General features: G+C 43.0%; 1 protein-coding gene across 2 annotated transcripts; it reads left to right on the plus strand.

Annotated features, from left to right (window-relative positions):
* Positions 1–1,735: 1,735 nt before the first annotated feature.
* On the plus strand, positions 1,736–27,675 carry DYRK2 (dual specificity tyrosine phosphorylation regulated kinase 2). 2 transcript variants are annotated; one of them, XM_060777492.2, is made up of 3 exons: positions 1,736–1,906; positions 2,985–3,151; positions 24,127–27,675. In XM_060777492.2, the coding sequence occupies exons 1-3, from the start codon at positions 1,855–1,857 to the stop codon at positions 25,726–25,728; spliced, it is 1,821 nt and encodes a 606-aa protein (XP_060633475.2). In that variant the 5' UTR covers positions 1,736–1,854; the 3' UTR covers positions 25,729–27,675. The 2 variants fall into 2 exon arrangements, with proteins under 2 accessions (XP_060633475.2, XP_060633476.1); XM_060777493.2 differs by lacking the exons at positions 1,736–1,906; positions 2,985–3,151 and adding an exon at positions 3,533–3,656.

Raw genomic sequence — 27,675 nt, forward strand, 5'->3', positions numbered from 1 at the left:
CCAGAGGAGGGTGACTAAAATGATCATGAGTCTGGAGAACAAACCCTATGAGGAGCGGCTTAAAGAGTTGGGCATGTTTAGCCTGCAGAAGATAAGGCTGAGAGGAGACATGATAGCCATGTATAAATATGTGAGGGGAAGTCATAGGGAGGAGGGAGCAAGCTTGTTTTCAGCTGCCCTGGAGACTAGGATGCAGAAACATGGCTTCAAACTACAGAAAAGAACATTCCACTGAACATTAGGGAGAACTGTGAGAGCTGTCGAAGGCTTTCATGGCTGGAATCACTAGGTTCTTGTGGGTTTTTTCGGGCTATATGGCCATGTTCTAGAGGCATTTCTCCTGACGTTTCGCCTGCATCTATAGCAAGCATCCTCTGAGGATGCTTGCCATAGATGCAGGCGAAACGTCAGGAGAAATGCCTCTAGAACATGGCCATATAGCCCGAAAAAACCCACAAGAACCAACTGTGAGAGCTGTTCAGCAGTGGAACTCTCTGCCTTGGAGTGTGGTGGAGGCTCCTTCTTTGGAGGCTTTTAAGCAGAGACTGGATGGCCATCTGTCGGGGGTGCTTTGAATGCGATTTTCCTGCTTCTAGGCAAGGGGTTGGACTGGATGGCCCATGAGGTCTCTCCCAACTCTATGATTCTATGATGTGGTAACCCGCCTCGAGCCACGAGGAGATTTGGGCAGGAAATACTACTATTGTTAGGATGCTGATTGCGTCTCCTCGCCCCCTCCTTCTATGGCCTCGCGCCCCATTTGGAAGAGCGGCTCCTTTTCTCTTTCAGGACGTGCCCCACGTTATTTGGCCTCCCTACAATCTGAAATCTTTTGTTTCTCGTCGACGGCCGCTCTCTCTTCTCACAAAGTGAAGGCGCCGCGGGGGGGAAAGGAGAAAGGGCCTGAGGCGAGCACCCTCTTCCCCCTCTTTTGCGTGGCCCGGGGCGAGCAGTAGCCACTGCCTACGTGTGTGGAGGAGGAGGAGAAGGAGGAGGAGGAAGGGAAGAGGGAGGGGCTGCACATCGCCGCCTCCCTCGCCTTTCAATTCAATCCAGGGCCGGGGAGGGGCTGCCACTCTGTCAGATCCAAGCCAGTGAGTGAGGAGAGAGTTCGGGGAAAGTGTGAGGGGCGGGGCCAAGGGCGAGGGGCGGGGCTTGGCTTGCTAGCCCCTCTCCTTGGGCTCGAGGCGGTCGCTCCGCCTGTGTTTGCCTCTTTGAAGGGGAGAGTGTGTCGCGCCGGGGAGGGGCTGCCATTCTGTCAGATCCGAGCCAGGGAGTGAGAGGAGAGGGTTCGGGGAAAGTGTGAGGGGCGGGGCTAAGGGCGAGGGGGCGGGGCTTAACTTGGCTGCCCCCCTCCCTCCTTGGGCTCGAGGCGGTCGCTCCGCCTGTGTTTGTCTCTCTGAAGGGGAGGAGAACGAGAAGGAAGGCAAGAGGGAGGGAGGGAGGTGGAAGAAGGGAGCCCCTCATGCTGCCGCCCCCCTCCCCTTCCTCCCGCGAAGGCACCGGGGGACCCTGGACGCTGCCCGGGTGATGCCTTTGGTGCCTCCGGAGCAAGGAGGAGAGGAGGAGGAGGAGGAGGAGGAGGAGAAGGGGAAGGAGGAGAGAGCGGAGGCCGAGGCCGGGCGGGGCGCGCGGGGCTGCTTCTGCCCGGCGGCGGGCCCGGGCTCTTGGGGGACGGATGCCGCGGAGGGGCCGGGGCCTGGGGGCTCGCGAGGCAACGCCGGCGCCCAGCGCGGAGGAGAGGAGCGCCAGGAGGAAGAGAAGGAGGCGGAGGAGGAGGAGGCGCAGGCGGAGCAGCAGCAGCAGCAGCAGCAGCCCTGAGATGCGCTCCCCAGTCCTTCCCCACCAGCGGCCATGTTAACCACCAGGAAACCTGCTGCCGGGGCTGGAGGAGCCGCTGCTGCTGGTGAGATTGAGCGAGGGGTTGGACAGGGCAGCGGGGCCCAGCCCCCAGTGGGAAAGGCCCTTGGAGGAAGGCCCGGCGCCGCAGGTCCAAGGGCAACCCTACAGCCCAGAAGATCCAGGCAGAAAATCCCACAATATCTGAGCGTGGGCTTAGGGCCCTTCCACGCAGCCCTATATCCCAGAAGATCAAGGCGGAAGATCTGAATGTGGACTTAGGGCCCTTCCACACAGCCCCAGAAGATCAAGGCAGAAAATGCCACAATATCTGAGTGCGGACTCAGGGCCCTTCCACACAGCCCTATATCCCAGAAGATCAAGGCAGAAGATCTGAATGTGGACTTAGGGCCCTTCCACACAGCCCCAGAATATCAAGGCAGAACATCCCACAATATCTGCTTTGAACTGAGTCCACATTCAGATAATATGGGATTTATGCCTTGATCTTCTGGGAGATAGGGCTGTGTGGAAGGGCCCTCAGATAACCCAGTTCAAAGCAGATATTGTGGCATTTTCTGCCTTGTTCTTCTGGGCTATAGGGCTGTGTGGAAGGGCCCTAAGTCCACACTCCGATATTGTGGCATTTTCTGCCTTGATCTTCTGGGCTATAGGGCTGTGTGGAAGGGCTCCTAGAGGACAGCGACGCTTCTATAGTCGGCGTTGCAGGGTCATCTCTTCCCCCCTTGAGGGAAACGGGGACAGGCAAAAACCCACTTGGAGTGGGGTTCCTGGGCTGGCCTTGGATCGGGCTCTGCGTGAAGACCCTTCCCTGCCATCGAGGCCCCAGACCAAGCGGAGAAAGGAGGGGGGAGGGAGGAGGGGACTGCACGCCACTCAAATCCCCCCTGGCTTCTCCCTTCTGCCTCTGCGGCGTGTGGGTTGACCGTGGATGAAGGAAGGTTGACCCGAGGGGAAGGGATCGCCCCTCCCTCCCCTCGCGAGCACCCCATCCCCCACCCCTCCGCAATAGAGGAGGGGGCGGGGGGGCTCCCTCTGTTGTGTTTCCCCCCCACTTCCTCTTCCTGGACCCTCTCAGGCTCTCCTCTTTAGCCTCTCTCTTCTGGCTTCTTCTCCCTCCTCAGGCAGCAGGGCAGTAGCAGGAGGAGGAGGAGGAGGGGAGGGCGCCCTCCAGTGCCAGCCTTCGCCAGGCCTCGGCGCCGGAGGGGCCTCCCGGGCCGGACCGGGCACCGCTGGACCGCCTTCGCCCATCGCTTTGCCGCCGCTCAAGCCCAGCAGCGCTGCCCACACGGTGAGGAAGAGCGAGGCCGGGATTTAAGGGTGGGGGCTTTGGAGGGATGGGTATATATATATGATCTGCTCAGTGTCAACCTTGGACTCTCCCTCGCTCTATCTCTCTCTCCCTCCCCTCCATCCCCATCCCCAGAAGATTTGAATGCCAGCTTCTCATAAGCCCCCCCCAACTGCCTCCCCCAATTGCTTCTGCTCTCCCCCCCCCCGTGCCAACCTTGGACCCTCCTCCCTCCCATCCATCCCCAGAAGACTTGAATGCCAGCCACTCATAAGCCCCCCCCCCTCCACTGCCTCCCCCAATTGCTTCTGCTCCTCCTTCTCCTCCTTTCCTGGGTATTAATAGCAAGCAATCTGCAAGGTACAGTCAGGCTGCCAGCCAGCCTGTCTGAGTGGGAGGTGGGCATGAGCTTGCTTTCCAGGGCATGGAGGAGCCCCATTAATTCCCCGCCACCGCCGGCATGTCTCAACACGTCCTAGTCCTCTTCCCTGTCTGGTTTCAACAGGTACTTGTGATTTCGTTGTAGAGGGGCAGAAGGGTAAGAGGGGAGAAGCAAGGTCTGGAGGCGCTCTGGAGACTGATGAACGCTCTGGGCCACTTTGGCAAGGAGAGATGGAGCCCTCCAGTCAGGTCACCTGTGTGAGCCATGCAAGGGTGTTGCATCGCTCACATCACAACTGGAGGAGGCTTTTGCATCTTTCTCTCTGAGGCTCATTCAAGATTTCAGTGCTGGGTGATGGATTTGAAACAAAGGAAAATAAAAAGGGGCCTGCTCAGGAGGTTGACGAGGTGAGAAAGAACGGTCCTTGTGGCTGGACTGAAAAGCCACTGCTGGTTTGGTCATCTTTCTGGTGGCTGTCATTTTCTCAACAAGTTTTTGGTACAGTCTAGTCAATGCAGTGTGGTTATAAGAGTGTTTCTGGAAGATGTAGTTAGTCGTTTTATGACAAAGGATTCACCTCTCAGAACTAAAAGAAAAGTTCTTATTTTGGGTTGCTGTGAATTTTACGGGATGTATGGCCATGTTCCAGAAGCATTCTCTCCTGATGTTTCACCCACATTGATGGCAGGCATCCTCAGAGGTTGAGGGATCTGTTGGAAACAAGGCAACTGGGGTTTATATATCTGTTGAATGTCCAGGGTGGGAGAAAGAACTCTTGTCTGCTTGAGGCAAGTGTGAATGTTGGAATTGGCCACCTTGATTAGCTTTGAATGGCCTTGCAGCTTCAAAGTCTGGCAAGTTGCTGTCGGGGGGGGGGGATTCTTTGTTGGGAGACGTTAGCTGGCCTTGATTGATTCTTGTCTGGATTTCCCTGCTTTTTGGGTGTTGCTCTTTCTTTACTGTCCTGATTTTAGACTAGTTGTTAGACCACCCCAGACCTGATGATCCATTTCCAGTGGAACAGCCAGAGACAGTAAAGTAGGCTGGAGTGTGACACTGCCCTTGTAAACACCATTCACTAGGGAAACAGGTGTTGGCATTATTTGCAAGGCTGTGGTTTCTCACATAATCTTCAAGTTGCAGCTAATCTGCTACAAGGGAGGGAACTTCTCAAGCATGATGATCTATTTATGGAAGGTGGAGAAGGGCAGAATATATTTCTAGGTGGGTAGAAATAAGGTCTGTTGAGGTTTTATGCATTGATTCTAGCTGTTGCATCAAACCTGAAAAATATGTTGGACTGTAAAAGAGATTTTAGAATCTAAATTATGATGCCTTCTGATGCAAAGACAGCTCCTCGGTCTAGAATCTCCCTTCTCTGATGGATTTGTTGCTGGCAGTGTGGCACTCTGTATATATTTAGGGGCATTCAACTTTCTAGCTTACATGTTTTGAAACTGATCCCTGGAACTAAAAATCTGTTCCAGAGCCAAGCTTTGCAATGCTGTGGCTCGAATTAGGGTTGTGTGGAGAGGGAGATACTGTCTGCATTTGGATTTCAGTATTGGGTGATCTTCCAGAGTTGCAACAACATTGGAATGATATCACCTGCAAAAGTTAATCATTTTGATGCACACCCATTCCATTAAGAAGCATGTCATGCATTGGCTTCTGTTAGCCTGCATCAAAACTGTGACCATGCAGTAATGCACATGTTCACACCAGTATGTTTTGCATTCATGCTGTATGATCAAATTGGTGAAAGGGTTATGTGTCATTTAAATATTCTAAGTAGACCAAAATATTCCATCTTCATACTGGCATTGAATGTTTGCCTTTTATGTTTGGAATCCACCCTGAATCCCTTTGGGGAGATAGAGTGGATTATATATAACGTTTATTATTATTATTATTATTATTATTATTATTATTACTGCTTTTCAAGGTTATAGACAGATAAATATACCCCTGGTGGTGCAATGGGTTAAACCCTTGTGCTGGCAGAACTGCTGACCAAAAGGTTGGCAGTTTGAATCTAGGGAGCAGGGTGAGCTCCCATCTGTCAGCTCCAGCTTCTCATATGGGGACATGAGAGGATGGTAAAACATCTGGGTGTTTTACCACAGGATGGTAAAACATCTGGGTGTCCTCTGGGCAACATCCTTGCAGACGGCCAATTCTCTCACACCAGAAGCGACTTGCAGTTCCTCAAGTCGCTCCTGACACACACACACACACACACACACACACACACCTGTCAATTCACATTTCACTTTGATTTTCCCTTTCATTTTTTTAAGTGTCCACGAGGCCCTTTTCCCATCAAGCTCTTTTTCCAAGAGTGGTTCCTTCTCACCTTTTTCCACCTCTGAGGTTTCTCCCTTACACAGTAAGCTAGTGCCATTGGCATAGTATTTCTCACAACTGCGCAAAAATGGAACAATTGATATTATACTTTTTGCATTAAGGTTTTGTGTAATTAACTTGTAAGTTATACTCCTTAATGAAATATTGACTGTCATGTCCCTGTCTGATTTATTTAGTGTGCCTGTTGTTTTGTCTCTTCAAAAATTGTCCTTTTAAATGAGTCCAGGATTGATTTTTGTCATAGAATGAAAGTACAGGAGCTTGAAGTCTGAGCTTTCTGAAATGCCTGAGTGAGCTCATGTGGGGAAGTGCTGTGTACTATAAAAAAAACTGGGATTTCTGCTCTGTATTTATGGCAACCTGTGTTGCTAAGCAGATGGTCATCTGTGTGTTGCAAGTGGAGCTGTCTTCAGACTGCAGTTTGTTCCCCAGCCCACATTTTCATTGCCTTGCAATTGCAGTCAGGGAGTTTCTCATCATATTTAAGGCTCCATCGCACTTTTATTTTATGGATTTTTTTTACTTTGGGAGCATTATTTCACAGCCCATCTCTTTCCTGAATAATATGATTAATTGGATAGAATGTCATAACCCTGTTCGGACATAAACATTGGTAAATGGTCTTTGGTGAACCTTTCTTAGCCTTAGTCCCATCTGTAAAATGGAAACCAAATGCCTGTTGTCAGTGATGCATTCATTCTAAAGGAACTTTGTGAGAGTAATGGTAATAATAGTAGCAAGAATAGGAATTATAACACAGATTTTTTTTTTAGAGACGTGGTGGTGCAATGGGTTAAACCTTTGTGCTGGCTGAACTGCTGACCTGAAGGTTGGTGGTTCAAATCCACGAGATGGGGTGAGCTCCCATCTGTCAGCTCCAGCTTCCCATGCGGGGACATGAGAGAACTTCCTACAGTATGGTAACACATCCAGGCGTTGCCTGGGCAATGTCTCTGCAGATGGCCAATTCTCTCACACCAGAAGCAACTTGCAGTTTCTCAAGTTGCTTCTGACATGGTAAAAAAAAGAATAAAGATAATTTGTGATCATCTTTGCTATTGCTTGAATCACAGCTACCTTGTCTTCAGCTTCCCAACTTGTTTCTGGTATCCCTGCAATATACTAAGGGAAAGACTATATGTCCACCCACTTTCTGTACAGAGCAATGTTCTACTTTCATTCTCATCATTCTTTCTTTTCATACCAAATGTGAACATTTCTTTTACTTTTGAGAACTTGCCCTTTCCATATGGATTGCTTTCTGTGCTACCTGTCATCTCATGCTTTCCCTGCTTCTTCTTAAAATACTTCATTCAATTTCTCTGTCATTTGTCCTAACAATTCTCTCCATATTCAGGCTCTTCTTTGGTCTGGATGACATGTTAGGTCCATTATGGATGGAAGCTGTGCCAGATTTGGTGTTTGTAGTTCTTTCAGTGGAATGGATGAGCTACTTGCTATGCATTAACTACCTATGATAGCCATAGTATGTCAAATATTTGACCATTGTCTCTTTTATGTAGTGATAGCTATGTGATTATTAACTTTAAGTCAAGAGAGAAGTTAAGTATGAAATCTGGGAGGTCTGATAAAGCTGAGTCTTGGTATTTGAAAAAATGTCCAGATACAAAACTTAGGGGATTATAAGGCAGCTTTTCCCAGCCTGTGATTCCCAATCCCTGATCACTGGCTGTGCTTGTAAGGACTCATTGGAGTTACAGTCTAAGAGCAACTGGATATCTTAGCCCAGTGGTTCTCAACCTGTGGGTCCCCAGATGTTTTGGCCTTCAACTCCCAGAAATCCTAACAGCTGGTAAACTGGCTGAGATTTCTTGGAATTGTAGGCCAAAACACCTGGGGATCAACAGGTTGAAAACCACTGTCTTAGACTATGATGTAGTTCCCAGAGCTTGGAAAGCAAATTTTCTGGCTACAGCTTTTAGGATTGCTATTCCAGAGTTAACCATATTGGATGGGAGATTCTTGGAGTTGTATTCATTGAGCTACTTTTATCTCCTGAATCTAATAGAAGAATCATGGAATCATAGGTCTGGGGTCAATATTCTGCCAACATAGGATGAAACAGCTAAAGTGTTTCATGCATGGTGTCCAGTGGTTCTCAACCTGTGAGTCCCCAGATGTTTTGGTCTTCAACTCCCAGAAATCCTAACAGCTGGTAAACTGGGATTTCTGGGAGTTGTAGGCCAAAACACCTGGGACCCATAGGTTGAGAACCAATGTTCTGACCTCTACTTCATAGCCTTCATTGAAAGAGAGTCTACTGCCCTTCAAGCTAGTCTGTTTCAATGTTGAACAACTGTTGTAGTCAGGATGTCCTTCCTAGTAGGAACTAGAACTGAACATCTCTCCTCTTCTTTATGATATCTTTACAATGCACAATATTTTTTTCAGATCAGTAAACTTTCTAAAGTGATCCGTTGAGAGGCAAACTCGTTGGTTTACATGAGGGTCCTCTGTCATGAAATACATATTCTTTCTGCACAAGCATGCTCACCAGCTGGTTGCTATAACAACTACTGTAGAACGTATTGATTTGCAATGAGATTGAGCGCCCATACAACCTCTGATTGAAACCTTTGGACATTTATCTCACGTGCCTTTTATACTGAAGAATGGTGTCTTCTCTGAGACAGATTTTCCCCTCTTTCCTCACATACAAGGATAATTAAGCAGCATGTTAGCAGTGTAGTCCTGTGCTTGTTTTTTTATGACAGTCATTCATGAGCGTCAGGCATGTAGCGGGGGGGGGGGGGGGCTTAAGGGGTTTCAGCCTCCCCCCCCCCCCCCCCAAATTCTGATGGTGGTCTGCGAGAATGCCTTACTGGTGCATTATTTAAACTGTTATGTTTATTCATATTATGATCTGATCACCATACTCAATATATCCCATATGCATGGGGGTATTGGGGTAACAATACAAAAGGTTTGCTAGGGTAGACCTTCACAAAACAGATTCAGCCCCTCCCCCCGAATCAAAATCCTGGCTACGGCCTGATGAGCAGGGAACATACATAACAATAAATATCAAACCTGCTTCTACAAATCACAGAATCCCCAGTGCCTGTTACATTAAAGGAAATAGGCATCATAGGCAAATCAGCAGTCAAAAACATAGTTTTATCTATTTTCTTTGTTTTGTACAATAACAATAAGTAAAAGCTTTTGAACAGAGTTTCTCTGAAGCTTTCAGTAATTCCAGTAACTAGGAGATATAATTCCTACTTTAAAAGACACTGAAATGAATTACAATGCTATAGTATTTTTAAAAGAAATACACATAGAACCAGGAGTATTCAAACAGATCACAAGGGCAATACAGATGGAATGAAGGAAAGAAAAAGAAACAAATGGCAAAGAACTTCTCTCTGTCCACAGAATTTGTGTTAAAATATTTTATTTCTCTTTCTTCTGTGTGTGCTTTCACCAGCACCCCTGCTCACATACCCCAAGACGGCAGATTAAATAAATGGAAAAGGAGCATACTTCACCTGATACCCCCATAAGCTCCTGTATATGATGACCAGCACAGCTGCGACCAGCTGTCTTGAACAATCTGAGAGAAAAAAGTAACTCAGAGAATGGTCTTTCTGCGAGCATACTATTGCTTTCCCAGCCTGTCTCCTTTTTTGGATACTGAGACCTTAGGCATATTCAGAAGCTTGGGAAAATACTTGGACTACAGGTCCCAGAATTGCCTAAATAGTGTGATCATTCTGGACCTCATTGTTGCTATTACTGTTGTTCCATGCTCTTTCCCTAAGATTGGAATACAAGGCAGCTTAAAAATCAAAATAATTACAGTATATTTTAAAAACATACAGAAAAAATGGAACCACACTGTTAACAACATCAAAACAGTTGAAAACATACACTTAGAATGATAAAAAGTAGTTGATAACAGTACCATCTCAAGGCTCTTCCCTTCAATCTTAAAAGTCTGTTGGAATAGAAAAGTACTTGCTTGCCAACAGAAGGACAAGAAGGAGGAAACCATTCTGGCTTCTCTAAGGAAGGAGTTCCAGAGCCAATGGGCAGTAATTGAAAAAGTCCCTATCTTGTGTTCCAATAACCATACTTCTAAACGTGGTGGGACTGAATGAGGAATCTCTCCTAATCTCAGGGTCTGGACAGACCCATAGGGCGATAGGGTGTGCCAGGAAGCCTGGACCTAAGCCATCTAGGACTTTATAGGTCATAACAAGTACTTTGAATAATACTGAAAAAACGAACTAGCAGCCAGAGGATCTATTGCAACAGGGGAGTTGTATGATCCCTGTAACCAGCTGCAGCTAACATAACACATACTGACATAAGTTAAGAACCACGATGGTGTAATAGTTTGTGTGGTGGCCTGTGACTCTGGAAGGCAAGTTTAGAATCCTTGCTGAGCTATGGAAACCCACTGGGTGACGTTTGGCAAATCACTCTCTCTCAGCCTCAGAAGTTAATGGTAAATCTGCGTTGATGAAACCTTTTTAAGAAAACGGTATGAAAAGTTCATATTGGTGTCACCATATTTTGGTAGTGGCTTGAAGGTATACAACAGCAACGCTTACTTTGCCCTATCGTTAATGAACTTCAGATACAATGTCTCTTGGAAATGCAAACACATAAGAAGTATTTAAGGTTGAGGAAAAAATACAGTGTAGCATTAATGGTGGATCTATTTCTACAAGGATGGTATATCCATGATGGATTTTACCACTGCTCCTCCTGCATATGCCTCACGTTGAACAGGAAAACTTTCTACACTGCCCTGTATCCCAGGATCTGATCCCAGATTGTCTGTTTTGAATTGGGTTATATGAGTCTACACTGCCAGATAATCTGGGATAAACAGATAATCAGGGATCAGATCCTGGGATATAGGGCAGTGTGGAAGGGGCCTATGAAATTAGTTCATTTCAGAGCTTCTGCATAAAAGAATAGCAATAAATTCCAGAGTGGATTCTTTGCCTGCTCTTATGTAGCTTGCTGGTAGGAAGTTTCCTTATGAGGCACCTATCCAAATATTTTGCACTGGCTTTCATGAGAAAATTATAGTATCAATTTAGGAGACTCAATTAAAGTTATCACTGATGTGAAATTGTCAAAGTCATCATTGCTGATTATTTGTACATTTTTGATAGGAATTTCTCAGGTGTGAAAAATATATGTGTTGTTGAAGGCTTTCATGGCCAGAATCACTGGGTTGCTGTGAGTTTTTCGGGCTGTATGGCTATGTTCCAGTAGTATTCTTTCCTCACGTATCACCTGCATCTCGGGCAAGCATCCTCAGAGGTTTGCCTGAACAAACCTCTGAGGATGCTTGCCACAGGTGCAGGCAAAATGTCAGGAGAGAATGCTACTGGACATAACCATACAGCCTGAAAAACTCACAGCAACCCAGGAAAAATATAGCACATCTATTTACTGGAGGTTTGATAGGGGTCAGCCTGGCATTGATTATCATTTTCAGGTATTGATACTTTCCTTTGGAAATTCAAATAATTGAAAGAAATATCCAAATATAGTTTAATATTGTGTATTATTTTCTGTATTGTTAGTCCATGTAGAAGAAGGGAGTGCAACTTAATACCACTGTAAGCAATTAGTGCAGAACCAAGGAGAGGGTGACACACTGACAAGGATAAAGAGAAAAAGGGGATAGAAAAAGAAAGTGAAGGACAAGGGAAGTTTCTGTCCGTATGTTACTATCCACCCACCCACCCCAGATAAGTAAAATTTCTACTTTGACAACCTGGATTATCTGGCAGTGTAGAAGGGGCATAAGACTTCTGAAATCATGAATAATAGTGAATCCTATATATTGGCTATACCTGGGCTAGAAGCACGCTATATTGGACCAAGACAGGTCAACAAACACTTCCAGGGGAATATGTTTTGAAGCTTGGATAAGTGAAGCCATGTATATTGAATCTGTTTGTTGGCTGGCCTCATTTTGTAATGTCATGAGAGGCCAGTGTGCCTGTCACATAGACAGGCTGTGGGCAGTAATCACCTGGCTCAAGGCCTCCCGCGGTGGGATCTGCCTTGTCTAGCACAGACAGATGGAATTTCTTCTTTCAGAGAGGCAGGAGAGATTGACACCCACTCTTTGCTTCTAATCTTTTAGATCTACAGTCTGTTTCCAGAATTGGCTAAAGATGATGTCAGACTTCCATCACTGTGTGAAATCAGTTCTTATTGGAGACCTTTAATATTGTCTCTGCCTCTCAGGAGGTAACTGCTTTGGTTATCAACCCCCTTTCCAGGCTTTCTATTAAGTATTCAGGACTAAAACACTGTTCTTTGTGAGATCTGTACGCTGTCTCCAGAAACCCAGATTGCATACAGTGGGCCTTTTTATCTGTTGGGATTTCATTCCATAGATACCAAAAAACAAAAATGTTCAAGTCCCATTATATATACAATGGCATAGTAAAATGCTGTCCCTTACATAAGATGGTAAAATAAAGTTTTGGGTTTTGGACATTTAAAAAAATCATTTTCAAGCTGTGGGTAGTGGAATCTTTGGGTGTGGAATACATGGATATGGAGGGTCAACTGTATTGGGGAACAACAGAAGAAATGAGATGCTGCTTTCATGTCTGACTTTGTGGGCTTCCTGTACCCAGCCAGTCAGTCATTAGAGGAAACAGGATGGGAGACTAGATAAGCTTTTCACCTGGTTCAGCAGGGCTTTTGTTATATCATCTGTTTTGGAAAGTCAAAACATTTTTTTAAAGTAAAGGTTTCCCCTTGACATTAAGTCTAGTTGTGTCCGACTCTGGGGGGTGGTGCTCATCTCCATTTCTAAGTCGAAGAGCCGGCGTTGTCCGTAGATGCCTCCAAGGTCATATGACCAGCATGACTGCATGACTGCATGGAGCTCTGCTACCTTCCCCGCAGAAGGGGTACCTATTGATCTACTCACATTTGCATGTTTTCAAACTGCTAGGTTGGCAGAAGCTAGGACTAACAATGGAAGCTCACCCCACTCCCTAGATTCAAACTGCCAACCTTTTGGTCAGCAAGTTCAGTAGCTCAGTACTTTAACCCTGTTGTTCATTAGGCATATTGATAAGATGAGGATAGGGATGTTGTGTGTTTTATCCATGAAAATTTACATGTATGTTCCTTTCTGATATATGTGATTTGACATAACTTGAGACATTGTTCTAACTAGTAACATTGCAACCTCAAAAAGTTCTCAAAAATTTAACAAAACGTACTTCAGCTAGGGAAACACAAGCATTTAACACAAGCATTTTTTCCCTGCTTACCAATAAATTTGGCAGTAATTTCAAACTGAGTGCCAGCAATATCCAGCAATTCTCCACAAGCTTATCCAGAATTCTTAAGTGGGAATATTAGTAATCTCAAGCAAACTTCATTGAAAGAATGTGGGTGTTTTCAGGTGAATGGCCCCTGGTGTTACCAATCTGAAGGCCAATGTACACCTGTTCTCGCTTGTTCTCTGTCATGACAAGATAATTGAAAAAAGCTGGGAAGGCCATGAGAAGTTTTGAATTGCAGGTGGCAATATCTAGAGCCTCTTGTAAAGTTGATTGTAAGATAAAAAACCTCATGTTAAAGCATCCTACTCCTCCCAGAATTAACTTCTCAAGCTGTGCAAGCATAGAGTATGTTCTAGGAAAGTGCAAGATATATTCCTGGTAAGAGCTAAACCTTTTTACAAAAAGGTTTGCAACAGTCATTGCTGAAGAAATTATGTCTGGATCATGTATGGATGGATATAGGAAATAACATTTTGAAAATCACCGTTCCTTGTAGTGGTGTACTTTTCATACCGACAGACAACTGGAAAATGTCTCTATGTTTTTGCTCCATTCATCAGTCTGACCTTTTAGTAAAGAAGTAAAACCATGGGCCCTTCCACACAACCATATAAACCAGAACATCAAGGCAGAAAATCACACAATATCTACTTTGAACTGGCTTATCTGACTCCACACTGCTATATATTCCAGTTCAAAGCAGAAAATGTGGGATTGTATTCAGCTGTGTGGAAGGGGCCTGTTCTAACCCTCAGGATATGCTTATTTATGCAGCTGGCTGTTTTAGTGACTGACCAGCAACTTTTGATTCAGCATGTGGTTAGTGAGTGTGTGATTAACTTCCTCTATCTTATTCATGTTCTAAAAGTAGCAGAATGTCTCTTCTCTTAAGGGTTTTCAGAATGTCTGGGTTTAGAGGAATAGGCAGGGCTACCTTCCTGAACTTGGTACACTCTTGATATCTTGGACAACAACCCCCCCCCCCCCCCCAACCTCCAGAATTATAGCTATTTAGCCACTCCCCTCATGAAGAGTATTCCACTATAGCATAGATGTACATATGGAAATAGTATTTGGATTTGTCTATTTTCTTTCTAAAGAATCACATGTGTATGATTTTCTACATGTTACAGAAGCCCTTAGTCTGATACAATGAAGCCTGCAATACACACCTGAAGTTTTCTGGATATGTTGTCTCCTCTATGTATTACTGAAACCACGTCTACTGGCACTTGTACCTGTGGTCCATTCTATAGTAAGGGGTACTCTTATATGGTGGGAATAGTCCCTTAGACTAGTCTTCAAACTACTGTATTCATTTAGTTCTAAGATACCCCTTGTTTTCCTATATAAACATCTTTGAAAGTGGGCCATGTCTTAGAATTGCAGGAGTGTTTTATTTGCGGTGGAAGTACAAAAAAGTAGGGTGTGTCATACAATTGATGGCAACTTGTAATTAAAGAAATACTATGTATCTCCCCAAGAAATATTCAGTGCTTGAGGAAGTCTGCCACCCATAAGTGAAGACTTCATGCATACCAGAGATTTAATTGGATAAATATATTATAATGAGTCATTAAAAAATCAAAATGCACATCCCTCTTGATCACTTTTATAGGCATGCCAAGTTTTTGGTATGTATATTTCATGACCTTGCAGCTATATTTCTAGCAGAGAGACAGGTTTGTTTATTGTTACAGATGTATGGTTGCCAACATTTATTTCAGTACAAAGTTGAGCAAACCCTAAATAGGGATAGGAATTTCCAGTTCATGTTGGATTATAGTTTCTGTCAGTCCTACCACTGGATTGTACTTGGAGTTGCAATCCCAAAACATCAAGAGAGCCACACATTTCTTACAATCTACAGGCAGTTTTTTTTCCCAGAATAGAAGCTGAATATTAATTTGAAGCATATTTATCCTTTTCACTTCACCCTATCTCAAGCTCATTGTCTCTTCTTTTTTTGTAAAATAGTAGTTTTCTACATCCTGCCCATTGCAAACGGAAGCAGGACATAACTTTGTCTTAATCCTTGGAAGATGATGGAAACATCAAGGCATTGTGAGATGGGTTCATGGCTTAACCACATGGCCAAATACACAGCTGTATTGATTTTAAGTGCTGAAGTGCTCTGGCCAGCCACACTTAACAAACATGTGATTTACAACTTCTTGGACTGCAATATAGAGCTCATTTACATTCAGAAATGTCCTGGGCTTTTAAAATTTCAATACATCATGTCAGAGACAACTGCTGGGACTTATGGACCAGATGGGAAACCTCTATGGGACACAAGTTCTCATCTCTGCTGTATGTCAACAATGTCACTTTCTTAAAGAGAATGAGTTTTGAAATTACATATCCCTTCAACTGAAGTAATGCCAGAAGACGATTCATGTGTGATGGGGTATCATTCAGTTCATATTACAGACAATTAGTTGCTTATTGGAAATCTGCCAGTGGGGTGTCAGTATAACAATGCCTGGAATAAAGAGAAATGATTCTTCTGATACTGAAAACAGTCACATTCATTGTTTTATTTTTATGGAATTACTGTGCAGCTAGTTTACTTCAAGATTAGAATTTAGAAGGATTAGTTTTGTGGGTTACAGTTCCAGAACCCCTAGTAGGCTTTTAGCTTCCTACCCTCTAGAATATGGTCTGATGAAATACCTTTAAAAATACCTTGATAATATTATCTATAAAGAAACAGATTTAGGATGAAAACCACTACTGATTACAACTAACATGAACAGAAAGCCCTTAAAGAAATCAAAATACCCAAGGGTTATAATCCTTCCCACACAATATATTTTCCAAGCCAGATCCTACTACATTTCAGATTTGGCCACACTCCAAGAGTTGGCAGGCTCCTTCCCAGCATGAATGAAAAGTACATCCAGAGTTTATCACTTAGTTTCACATCTTACAGCCATCCTAACTGTCAGTGCTCACATTCTACTTCCAGACAGTGGTAACATTTGTATGTGCAGATACATCTATGCCAGCATCTGGAGTTTTGGAGTATGGTATCACTATATGCAGATGATGCCCAGCTATACTAAACCTTTCCACTTAAAGCCAAGGAAGCTGTCCTGACCCTAAACCAGTGCCTGTCATCAGTAATGGACTGGATGAGGACAAATAAATTGAAAGTTAATCCAGACATGAGAGATGCTCCTGGTCAGTCAGAAGGTAGACCAGGGAACAGGACCCAGCCTATGTTGGATGGGGTCACATTCTCTCTGAATGCACAGGTCTGCAATTTATGGGTTCTCCTGGACTCAACATTGAATCTGGAGTTCCAGGTATCTGTAGTGACCAGGAGGGCCTTTGCACAATTAAAACTTTGTTTGCCAGCTGTTCCCATTCCTTGAGAAGCCAAATCTGGCCACTGTGGTACAAGCCATAGTTACATTCTGTCTGGATTACTGTAACATGCTCTACAAGGGGCTGCCTCTGAAAAGTGCTTGGAAACTTCAGCTGGTCCAAAGAGCTGCAGCCAGGTTGCTCACTGGGGCTGGATACTGGGAGCAGACAACCCCCCTGTTGCAGCAGCTTTAGTGGCTGCCAATCTGTTTCTGGGCACAATTCAAAGTGCTGGTTATGATCTTTAAAGCCCTCAACAGTTCAGGTCCAGGCTGTTTGACAGACTGCATCCCCTTGTACGAACCTGCCTGGGTCATGAGATCTTCAGGAGAGGCCCTTCTCGGTGGCTGCCCCAGGAATCTAGAACTCCCTGCTCAGGGGAGCTGGAATGCCCCCTCCCTGCTATCTTTCTGGCAGCAGGCAAAAAACTTATTATTCAGGCAGGCGTTTATAGATTGAGTTCTTTAAGATCTAGTCAGAGTGTGCAGTGATTTTTAACTTTGAATATGTTATGATGGATTTTAAATATGATTTTTTTAGTGTTGTGTTTAATTCTGTTTAATGGTTACATATTTGTATATTTTAAATTGTATACTAATGCTTTTATGTCAATAATAATAATAATAATTTGACTTTAAATAAATGCATATCCATAACATTAGTCATATAAAATATAATTTTTCCACAGTGATTTCTAGCAGAGAGTACTCTTAGTGGGCCTTTTTGAGAACTTCCAAATGATGTTTTAAGGCCCTTCTGGACAGGCCCTATATCCCAGGATCTGATCCTAGGTTTTCTGTTTATTCCAGATTATCTGGCACTCATCAGTTTAAAGCAAGAAAACCTTGGATCAGATTTTGGGATATAGGGACTATGTGAAAGGGCCCTTAGAAATAAATGCATGTATGTGCAGACGTCTTTTTTAGATATAGTGCCAGTAGCCAAAAGTCAGCATGGGCAGATCTAATGATGGAACAGACAAGAAACTGCGTCTGCAGTCAGTGTTGTGTTTAATATTGGGCATAGATTAGAAAAATTTAAGTAGCTCATTGCTGCAGCTGATATCATTGCAGTACTAATTGAATTCAACATAGTGTTCCTACAAAATTTGCTCTTTTATATTTTTTCTCAAGTACCAATGGCTGCTACAGTAATCCTGGCCATGCTGGCTGGAGTATTCTGGAAGTTGTAAACTAAAAATATTAACTGACATCCTGTTAGTTACAGTGTTGTAAGTTATACTTATAACCTTGTAACTGTAGCCTATTCACATTTATAAACATAATACCATTGCCATGAATATAAATGACTGTGAAAGTAGGCTGCACCAAAAGACATCTAGCCCCTTACTTACAGCAAGTTATGGTGCACCAGGGGATTGCTATGTGACCCCACATGAGGCTCTGCTTTTGATGTTGCCCATTTGGTGGAAATGTGTTGGGCAACTTGACAGAACTGTGTTTTAAGGGTCAGGTGGAAACATGTCTGATGGGGGCGTCTTGGTCAATTTTTTTTCTAAACTCTTGTAAAGATGGATCACTTGAAGACCCCATCTACACTGTTTGAAACTGCATTATATGGTCAGCGTAGACACATATAATGCAGTCCAGTGCAATTAAACTGTATTATATAAGTCTACAAACACCATATAAGGTAGTTCTAAACTTAATTTTATGGCACTGTAGATGGAGCTGAAAAAGGCTAAATATTGTTTCTTTCTCTGTGCATCGTCTTCTTGAGTGAAAGTCATGGGCCAGACATTGTTGTGATTGAATGTGAATGAACTGTAAAGTGTATGAGCTTTTAAGCAGATTAATATATATATTCCTGTTACATGATGAAGTAGGCTTTCTTACTAGATTCAGGTGATAGAATAATAGCTGAGTAACATTGAGATAAAATAATTGGATTAGTTGTCCCATAATCATATTATTGCATAATTGGATTTTTCTGTGCAGCAAAACCTTTTATTCATTCAACTTGTTAGCCACTGTACAACCAAAGCTCTCAGATCAATGTTCATGATTCTGATATTGTAATTTCTGCAATATATAACTCATAAATGTATACCTGTGAAGTTATCTCAAGTGTCATGCAATGACTGCCATCCTTCTGAAGCTGCCAAAAACTGCAAGAATGGCATATAAAGAAATAAATAAGTCTGGCTGTAGTGTTTCAAGTAGCTCAATACATTATCTTCATCTTGTGTGCAGTCACTGAGGTGGGAGAATTCTTATTTGGAAGGGCACTGCTCACATTTTACTATCCTGTCCCCTAAGTTATATACCGGTATTTATTCATATCCCTACTGCTAGAAATGTCTAGGTATAGTTGCAGTTCCTGCAATGTATTTCCTCCACAAACAGTTCAAAATGAGCATTTGTTGGTTAACTGGTTTTTCTGCCTATCACCATTGCGGTATTATTTCTAAAGGATGGGGGCGGCCGTTATATAATAAATCTAAAGCTGTTGGGGACAGTGCACTGCCAATTTCAGTCTGTTTTCTTGAGACAAAGAAAGTGAAAATGCGAATAGATGTATTCAACGGTTTTCAGCTTAATGAGATGGCATCACCATCTTTATTCTTGTAGTCAAAACAAGTTTCCAGGAAACAGATGTAAAACAAACAACAAGTGGCTTTCCTTTCACACATCCCACCCCATTCCTTGCAGTGACAAAGGCTGATGAAGGTTGGAGTGAGAGAGATCTTGGTAGCTTAATGTTTTGAAATTTTTATTTCCTTTATTCTAAATTAATAAAAATGTTTTATTAATTGGGCTTGTTGAATGTGTGCCAGTGAGACTAATGCATGTTTCCCCCCACCCTGAAAGTATATTTTTAACTACCTCTATTCATGTACACTGCCAGATGGTGGGTTTTGGATAAAAATAAGAGCAAGGCTTGCCAAGTCAACCTTAATCGTAATAGCATGAATTCTTAAGCTGATACTTTAGATAGATCAGAACTGGAGAACATGTGAGTCTCCAGGTGCTATTAGACTCCAATACCCATAAAGTCCAGCATTGCAAGTGGCATGAGATTTGCCCTATTTCGTCAGTTTTGTTTGTTTTGTCGTGTCAGAGCAACCAGTCCATTATATTACATTTCTAACAGAACAAAGCAAACAAACAGACAAATACAAAACTTGTGAGTTTGTAGTTGATTAAATGTCCTTTGACCAGTATCTGGCCACTTGGAGTGCTTCCGGTGTTGCTGCAAGAAGGTCCTCCATTGTGCATGTTGCAGGGCTCAGGTTGCATTGCAGCAGGTGGTCAGTGGTTTGCTCTTCTCCATACTCGCATGTCAAGGATTCCACTTTGTAGCCCCATTTCTCAAGGTTGGCCCTGCATCTCGTGGTGCCAGAGCGCAGTCTGTTCAGTGCCTTCCAAGTTGCCCAGTCTTCTGTGTGCCCAGGAGGGAGTCTCTCATTTGGTATCAGCCATTGGTTGAGGTGCTGGATTTGAGCCTGCCACTTTTGGACTCTCGCTTGCTGAGGTGTTCCAGTGAGTGTCTCTGTAGATCTTAGAAAACTATGTCTGGATTTAAGTCATTGACGTGCTGGCTGATACCCAAACAGGGGATGAGCTGGAGATGTCTCTGCCTTGGTCCTTTCACTATTGGCTGCTACTTCCCGGCGGATGTCAGGTGGTGTAATACCGGCTAAGCAGTGTAATTTCTCCAGTGGTGTGGGGCGCAGGCATGTCTCATTAAGAGCCATATCCACTGTTTTAGTGTGGTGAGATGTGTTCCACACTGGGCATGCATACTCAGCAGCAGAGTAGCACAGCGCAAGGGCAGATGTCTTCACTGTATCTGGTTGTGATCCCCAGGTTGTGCCAGTCAGCTTTCGTATGATATTGTTTCTGGCACCCACTTTTTGCTTGATGTTCAGGCAGTGCTTCTTGTAGGTAAGAGCATGGTCCAGGTTGACTCCCAGGTATTTGGGTGCGCTGCAATGCTCCAGTGGGATTCCTTCCCAGGTGATCTTCAGAGCTCGGGATGCTTCTCTGTTCTTGAGATGAAAGGCACATGTCTGTGTTTTAGATGGGTTAGGGATCAGCTGGTTTTCCCTGTAGTAGGCAGTAAGAGCACCTAGAGCTTCGGAGAGCTTCTGTTCTACCGTCTCAAAGCTCCCTGCTTGAGCAGTAATGGCACGATCATCAGCATAGATGAAACTCTCTGTCCCTTCTGGCAGTGGCTGGTCATTTGTGTAGATGTTGAACATGGATGGAGCAAGCACGCTCAGAGGCAGTCCTTTCTTCTGTTTCCGCCATCTGCTTCTCTGGCCCTGGAACTCAACAAAAAAGCTCCTGTTTTGTAGCAGGTTTCCTATGAGGCGGGTGAGGTGGTAGTCCTTTGTGATATTATTCATTTTTCTCAGGAGGAGGCGGTAATCTGTCGGAATCAATCTGAAAAAACATAGCAGAAAAGGAATAATTGGACAAAGGATTTTAATTGTGTTTTCTATTTACTGCTATTTTATATGTTGCGGAGGTACTGTTTTTACATGCAATTGGAAAATCAGTATGCATTACATCAGCTAAAATCTTGTGAGAACAGTAGACTTCCAGGCTAAAAAACTGTAATATGAAGTTCAACCTAAAAGAAGGACCAAGCCCCTCTACTCTCCCTCCACTATGGTGTCCCTTCTGCCTTTTTGAATGTCTGGGTTGGGAAATGGTGGGGGCAGCAGCCAGGACAGCGGGACTCTGAGGTAGAATTGGTACTTTCACTTCTGTGTGGAATGAACCTTGACTTACTCACAGGTCATACAAAAAATACACAAGGAAGGTTTGGCCTGGAACCTTCCTTGACTAATAATAATAATAATAATAATAGTAATAGTAATAATAACAACAACAGCAATTTTATTCACAGCAACCCAATAATTTTATTTCTTACCCGCCTCTCTTGTGAATTGACACAGGTTATGACATAGTTAAAAACATTTAATTATTGTAAACATTCTATAAAATACATAAATTAAAATGTATTTCTGTAAACTACATATCAAAATATACAGAACAAAGATTACAACACACGACATAAGTTTAAAATTCGTGGTTAAAACTGACTTTTTTTTCATGTCAAAAGTGACTTGAGAAACTACAAGTCGCTTCTGGTGTGAGAGAATTGGCCGTCTGCAAGGACATTGCTTAGGGGACACCTGGATATCTTACCATCCTGTGGTAAGCTTCTCTCATTTCCCCACATGAGAAGCTGGATCTGACAGAAGGGAGCTCACCCCCTACCCAGATTCAAACTGCTGACCTTTCAGTCAGCAGTCCTGCCAGCACAAGGGTTTAATCCATTGCATCACTGGGGGCTGACAGGGTAGGCATGCTGGAAGAGATAGGTCTTATACATAACAGTTTGTAACAAAATTTGAATTTTTTTCTGTTCCTGATTTGAAAGTGTTATTTCCTGTTTAATTGTGCATTACTTACTTTGAAAGTAGTTATACTCCAGAAACTTCATTTTTGTTTTTCATCCTTCTATTACCTGAAACCCAAAAGTTTGTAATTGTCCTTAATGAAAATATGCCATTGTGCAGATCTCAAAAACAAAGTTTTTTAATTTTAATAAACCTTCCCCATGTTTTTATCTTAGAACCAATTAGGAAATTACATTTATAACCCAGGAACAAAAATGTGTTACATAGTGTAATCAACTTATACATAAAGTCAATTATACATGAATATTTGTAGTAAGGTTGCATTGAGAGACCAGTCTCACATGTGTGTCAGAAAGAAGACAGCCTAAAAATATGTGATGAGTCCAAGAACCACAACTGATTTGTGTGCAATTACTTAAGTAGTTATAGTTGTCAGACTTTAGCTGATAAGGATGTTGTCCTCCCTCTGTAATGAAACATGAATCCAATCATATTTTGTGATGTGCTTTCCACAGCAATGTGAGCACATCCGAAAACCTAAGCAGTTGCCAGCAGAATTTTCCTAGCACCCAGGAATCCTTTTGGATGTTCTCACACAAGCCTTTCAAAGTCATAAAATGTTTACTTTGGATTGCCGAGGGTACTAAATATTTTTCTGCTTCTGGAAAACCAACTGAAAGAAACAGGATGCCATTTAGAAACTTGAATTTGCTGTGATGGAAACTCAATGGTTCATTCCCATTCTTGCCATGCAAGGAGATGTGGTTCTGCTTATCTGCATGGTTTGGAAATATGTACCAGATGTACTATAACTGATACATGGGAGATGCCAGTTTAGGGCAAGTTTTGGGCTAATTAAAGTTGGACCTCTCCATATTAATCTGCCATGAACATCTTTGCGAGATACATTTTTATAAGGCAGGGTTTTCTTTTAGAAGCAAGACTGATTCATTTCATAGATCAGGAATTCCCAAATGAAAAGTCAGATTAAATTGCCAGAAAATAAATGTATATGGCTTTGAAATAAAAGGTCTTATAACTGAGACTACTTTATGAATTCAGCCTTCGCAAATTCTGATGCAAACTGACTTAATCCCCTGGACTAATATATCTACTTATTGCTCAAACCCATCAGTATACATTAAAATTCATATTTCAAGATAAAAGTGATTTTAAAATAATTTGTTGTTATGTACCTTCAAATCATTTCTATCCTATGGGAACCCTAAGGCAATCCTACAATGGGATTTTCTTGGCAATATTTGTTTAGAAGAGGTTTGGCTTTGCCTTCCTCTGAGGCTCAGAGAGTATGACTTGTCCAATGTCACCCAGTAGGTTTTTGTGGCTCAGCAGAGATTCAAACCCTAGTCTCTAGAACTGTAAGCCAGCAGTCAAACCAAATTACCAAATTCATTTAAATACAGTGACCTAGTCTCAGATAGAGTTAACACTGTTGAATCAATTGTGTGTACGTATGTGTTGACAGAATCAACGTCAATACAATGAGTTTATTTTAGTTTAACTAATTGGATATGGGATAATCAGACCAAATGGCTCCAGGAAAATATTCCAGAAGGACCATCTCTGGGATAAAAAGCCTATTAGCAGACTAATGGCAGTAGGCCTGTGGTACTATGGGTTGGATGCACTATGAAAGCAAATGAGGGCCAGGAAAGGTTTGCACCAGAAGAAGAGGGGAATGCAATTTTGCCACTTCTCTGTGCAAGTCCTAACATAGGATGGAGAATGTGTAGCCCTATGGGTGACGGTGTACTATAAATCCCATCAGTCCTAGCCATTGTCTGTACTGTCTAAGTGCGATGGAACTTACTATCTTCAAAGTCTGGACTAGCATATGTTCAATCTATGTGTATGAGCAGCACCTTCCATGCTGCTCCAGTAGGTACAAAAAATCTAGGAGTCGATTTTGGAAATCAGCAAGCTGCAGAAAGGAATGGGAAAACAGCAAAGACGTTTCCTTGCTTTTTCCAGCAGAAGAGTCGCATGCTGAACTTGTATCCATTGGTGGTCTGGATTCAACCCAATTGAGTTTATTATTGGGATGGACAAGTGAATTGGGGTGTGGGAAAGATGAATTCTGTTTCTGTGCTTACAGCCTGTTCCTCTCTAATGGGAAAATTGTGTTTTTTTATTTTAGGTTGGAGGAAATAAGCACACAATGAATGAACACCTCCACGTCACAAGCCATGGGCAAATCCAGGTCCAGCAGCTGTTTGAAGAAAACAGCAACAAAAGGACGGTCCTGACAACACAACCAAATGGGCTTACAACAGTAGCAAAATCAGGATTGCCAATTGGGCAAGACAGACTATTCGACTTTGTTGCAAGGCGGCAGGCAAGTGCCAGCTCTTTAAAGTCGACTGATGGGCCCGGGAAGCTGAAAGCCTCTCTGATGACACCTGAGCAAGCCATGAAGCAATACATGCAAAAACTAACCGCCTTTGAGCATCATGAGATCTTCAGTTACCCTGAAATATACTTTTTGGGTCCAAATGCAAAGAAGAGACAAGGTGTAATTGGTGGTCCAAACAATAATGGATATGATGATGACCAGGGCTCTTATATACAAGTACCCCATGATCATATATCATACAGATATGAAGTCTTGAAGGTGATAGGAAAAGGGAGCTTTGGGCAAGTGGTGAAGGCCTACGACCACAAGATGCATCAACACGTAGCCCTAAAAATGGTAAGAAATGAGAAACGTTTTCACCGTCAGGCTGCCGAAGAAATCAGGATTCTGGAGCACCTAAAAAAGCAGGATAAGGATAACAACATGAACGTGATACATATGCTGGAAAATTTCACATTCCGCAACCATATCTGTATGACCTTTGAGTTGTTGAGCATGAACCTTTATGAGCTTATAAAGAAAAACAAATTTCAGGGCTTTAGCCTGCTGCTGGTTCGCAAGTTCGCCCACTCCATTTTGCAGTGCTTGGATGCTTTGCACAAAAACAGAATCATTCACTGTGACCTTAAGCCAGAGAACATTCTGTTGAAGCAACAGGGTAGGAGTGGGATAAAGGTAATTGATTTTGGCTCTAGTTGTTACGAGCATCAGCGGGTCTACACTTACATTCAGTCACGTTTTTACCGTGCTCCAGAAGTCATCCTCGGTGCTCGTTATGGGATGCCCATAGATATGTGGAGCCTTGGTTGCATTCTAGCTGAGCTCTTGACAGGTTATCCTCTCCTCCCGGGAGAAGATGAGGGAGATCAGCTAGCTTGTATGATAGAACTGTTGGGCATGCCTTCCCAGAAACTATTAGATTCATCCAAAAGAGCAAAAAATTTTGTGAGCTCAAAAGGTTATCCCCGATACTGTACCGTTACTACCTTGTCCGATGGATCTGTAGTGCTCAATGGTGGTCGTTCCCGGCGGGGCAAACTGCGTGGCCCACCAGAGAGTCGGGAGTGGGGGAGTGCACTCAAAGGATGTGATGATCCTCACTTCCTTGACTTCTTGAAACAGTGTTTAGAGTGGGATCCTGCATTGCGCATGACACCGGGTCAGGCTTTACGGCACCCCTGGCTAAGGAGGCGCTTGCCAAAGCCTCCAGTTGGGGAGAAGACATCAGCAAAAAGAATAACAGAAAGCACTGGTGCTATCACGTCAATTTCCAAGTTACCTCCAACCTCAAACTCAGCTTCCAAACTGAGGACTAATCTGGCACAGATGACAGATGCCAATGGGAATATTCAGCAGAGGACTGTGTTGCCAAAACTGGTTAGCTGAGTTTGAATAATCCAATGCTGATAAATAAACATACAAGAGATACTACATCACTGAGCCTTATTCGTATGGAAAAGCAGCTCAGATTTCTATTTTTATTTGCTTGGTAACTTTAAACATTTGTATTTTTTCAGTACTCACTTTAAATGTGTAAGAAAAGTTGGGTTTGATTTTATAAAAAATAACATGGGGACAATGCTTTAAGTTTTTACACTTTTTTTAAAGGAATTGTTTTTTCTTATAAATAATAGTCAGCCTTACTATGGGATTAGTGTGGCACAATAATAATAGTGTCAGTGGCAGGCCACTGGTGATGACCGAACCATCGTATCTAATAGCTTGATGGGGAGGACGCCCGAGTCCCTACCCACCCCATAGTTCATATTGGCTTTTCTTTGGAGTGGATTTGTAACACTTTCCTAGTTATTTCTGTTTGTTTTTGTTCTGGCACTAGAACCCAGTCCTACAAACATTTCCCTGCATTTTAATTTTATTTTTAATTTTTTTGCTTTTGATGATACCGAAAACATTCAGGGGTACAAGTGAGATTCCATATGACTATAGATGTTGCATACAGAATATGGATAATTTCTGGATTTATGCATAATACTGTCTATAAATATTTATCATATAACAATAAAAGTTGCATCCCCCTAGAGCACTTCCATCTCATGCTAGTCAATATACAGAGCTTGGAAAAGTTGTTCCTATGGACCTTAACTTCCAGAATCCCTCAGATGACAAAGGGGATTTTAGGAGCTGTAGCCCAAAACTCTGTCCTTGCCTTTACCCCTCATTTCACTCAGCTCTTCCATATAATGTGTCCAGAGGATGGAGTGGAAATGTTGAGAAAAACTGAAATATATGCAATGCTTACTTACAAAATATAAACTTAAGGAGATTTAATTTGTGACTTGGCATTTAACACTATGCTATTTAGCACATCTGTTAACCGGACAGAGCGATCATGTGCATGTTTATGCATAAATATGACTCACATGCATATGGAATTGCAACCTGAAAAGTATAAATGCCTTAGGTTCCAGGGCTATTTACTCCTCATACTGGGACTAAGTTCCATTGAAGTTGACTGTAACAAACAACAGTAGATCTGTTGTGCTGTTCATTTTGTGATAAGATGGCCGTTTCACACTCTGTGCATAGGATTAGTGAAAAGGACTACATGGAATTCAAGGGTCTTTTCATAATACATAATTATAGCAATGTATTCCACTTATGCCATCTTCCTATGGAATCCTCGGGTTTGCATTTTTAAGGAGGGGTATTATGAATTCTGAACCAGAGAGCTCTAGTGCTTCACCAGCCTGAAGTCCCTAGGACTCTAAAGGATGCAGCCTTGGCAGTCAAAGTGGAATATAGCTCTATAGTTGTGTACTATGAATTCCAAAAGTCAAAAAGGATAGAAGTCAAGCAGTAATTAACAAACAAGGAATGCCTTTTGTGGTTTTCTGGCAAAAATGGCAACACCCTCTTGGTCAGATAAATGACTCAATGGCTTTTTGATTTTTTGTACTACATTCTCACTCACAAACTAGGATGTCTCAAGATGCCTTGAACTTCGTATCACATAATTCCTAACCATGGGCCCAAGGTCAGGAATTATGGGATATGTATTCCAAGGCATCTGGAGACTTCCCAGGTTGACTGTTCCTGCTCTAAGTACAGTAAATCATCCTGGATTGGAATTTTTAAAATGTGTTGACACTTTTCATGTGTCCAAATGCGTTCCATGAGCAAAATGTTACAAGAAGTAGGTGGTACAGTGAAGAAGGTTGTGGGGAAGGCTGACTTGACATTGCAGCGATCAGAGAAGCTTTTCCCCCCTCACCCACTTTCTTTTTGTAACAGTTTGCCCGGTTTGGGTTCACGGAAACTTGCACACATGTGTGTGTACTTTTTGTTTGGCCTAATAAAAGTATTCTACTCCTA

This window comes from Anolis sagrei, chromosome 5, assembly GCF_037176765.1.
Source record: "Anolis sagrei isolate rAnoSag1 chromosome 5, rAnoSag1.mat, whole genome shotgun sequence".
Lineage (NCBI taxonomy): Eukaryota > Metazoa > Chordata > Lepidosauria > Squamata > Dactyloidae > Anolis > Anolis sagrei.

What these genes read in the sequence shown, in the direction of transcription:
- DYRK2 (XM_060777492.2), top strand. Translation starts at nt 1,855, where the DNA reads ATGTTAACCACCAGGAAACCTGCTGCCGGGGCTGGAGGAGCCGCTGCT. An exon ending in TGGAGGAGCCGCTGCTGCTG is followed by an intron (nt 1,907 to 2,984) that starts GTGAGATTGAGC and finishes CTCCCTCCTCAG; the next exon opens with GCAGCAGGGCAGTAGCAGGA. An exon ending in CCAGCAGCGCTGCCCACACG is followed by an intron (nt 3,152 to 24,126) that starts GTGAGGAAGAGC and finishes TTTTTATTTTAG; the next exon opens with GTTGGAGGAAATAAGCACAC.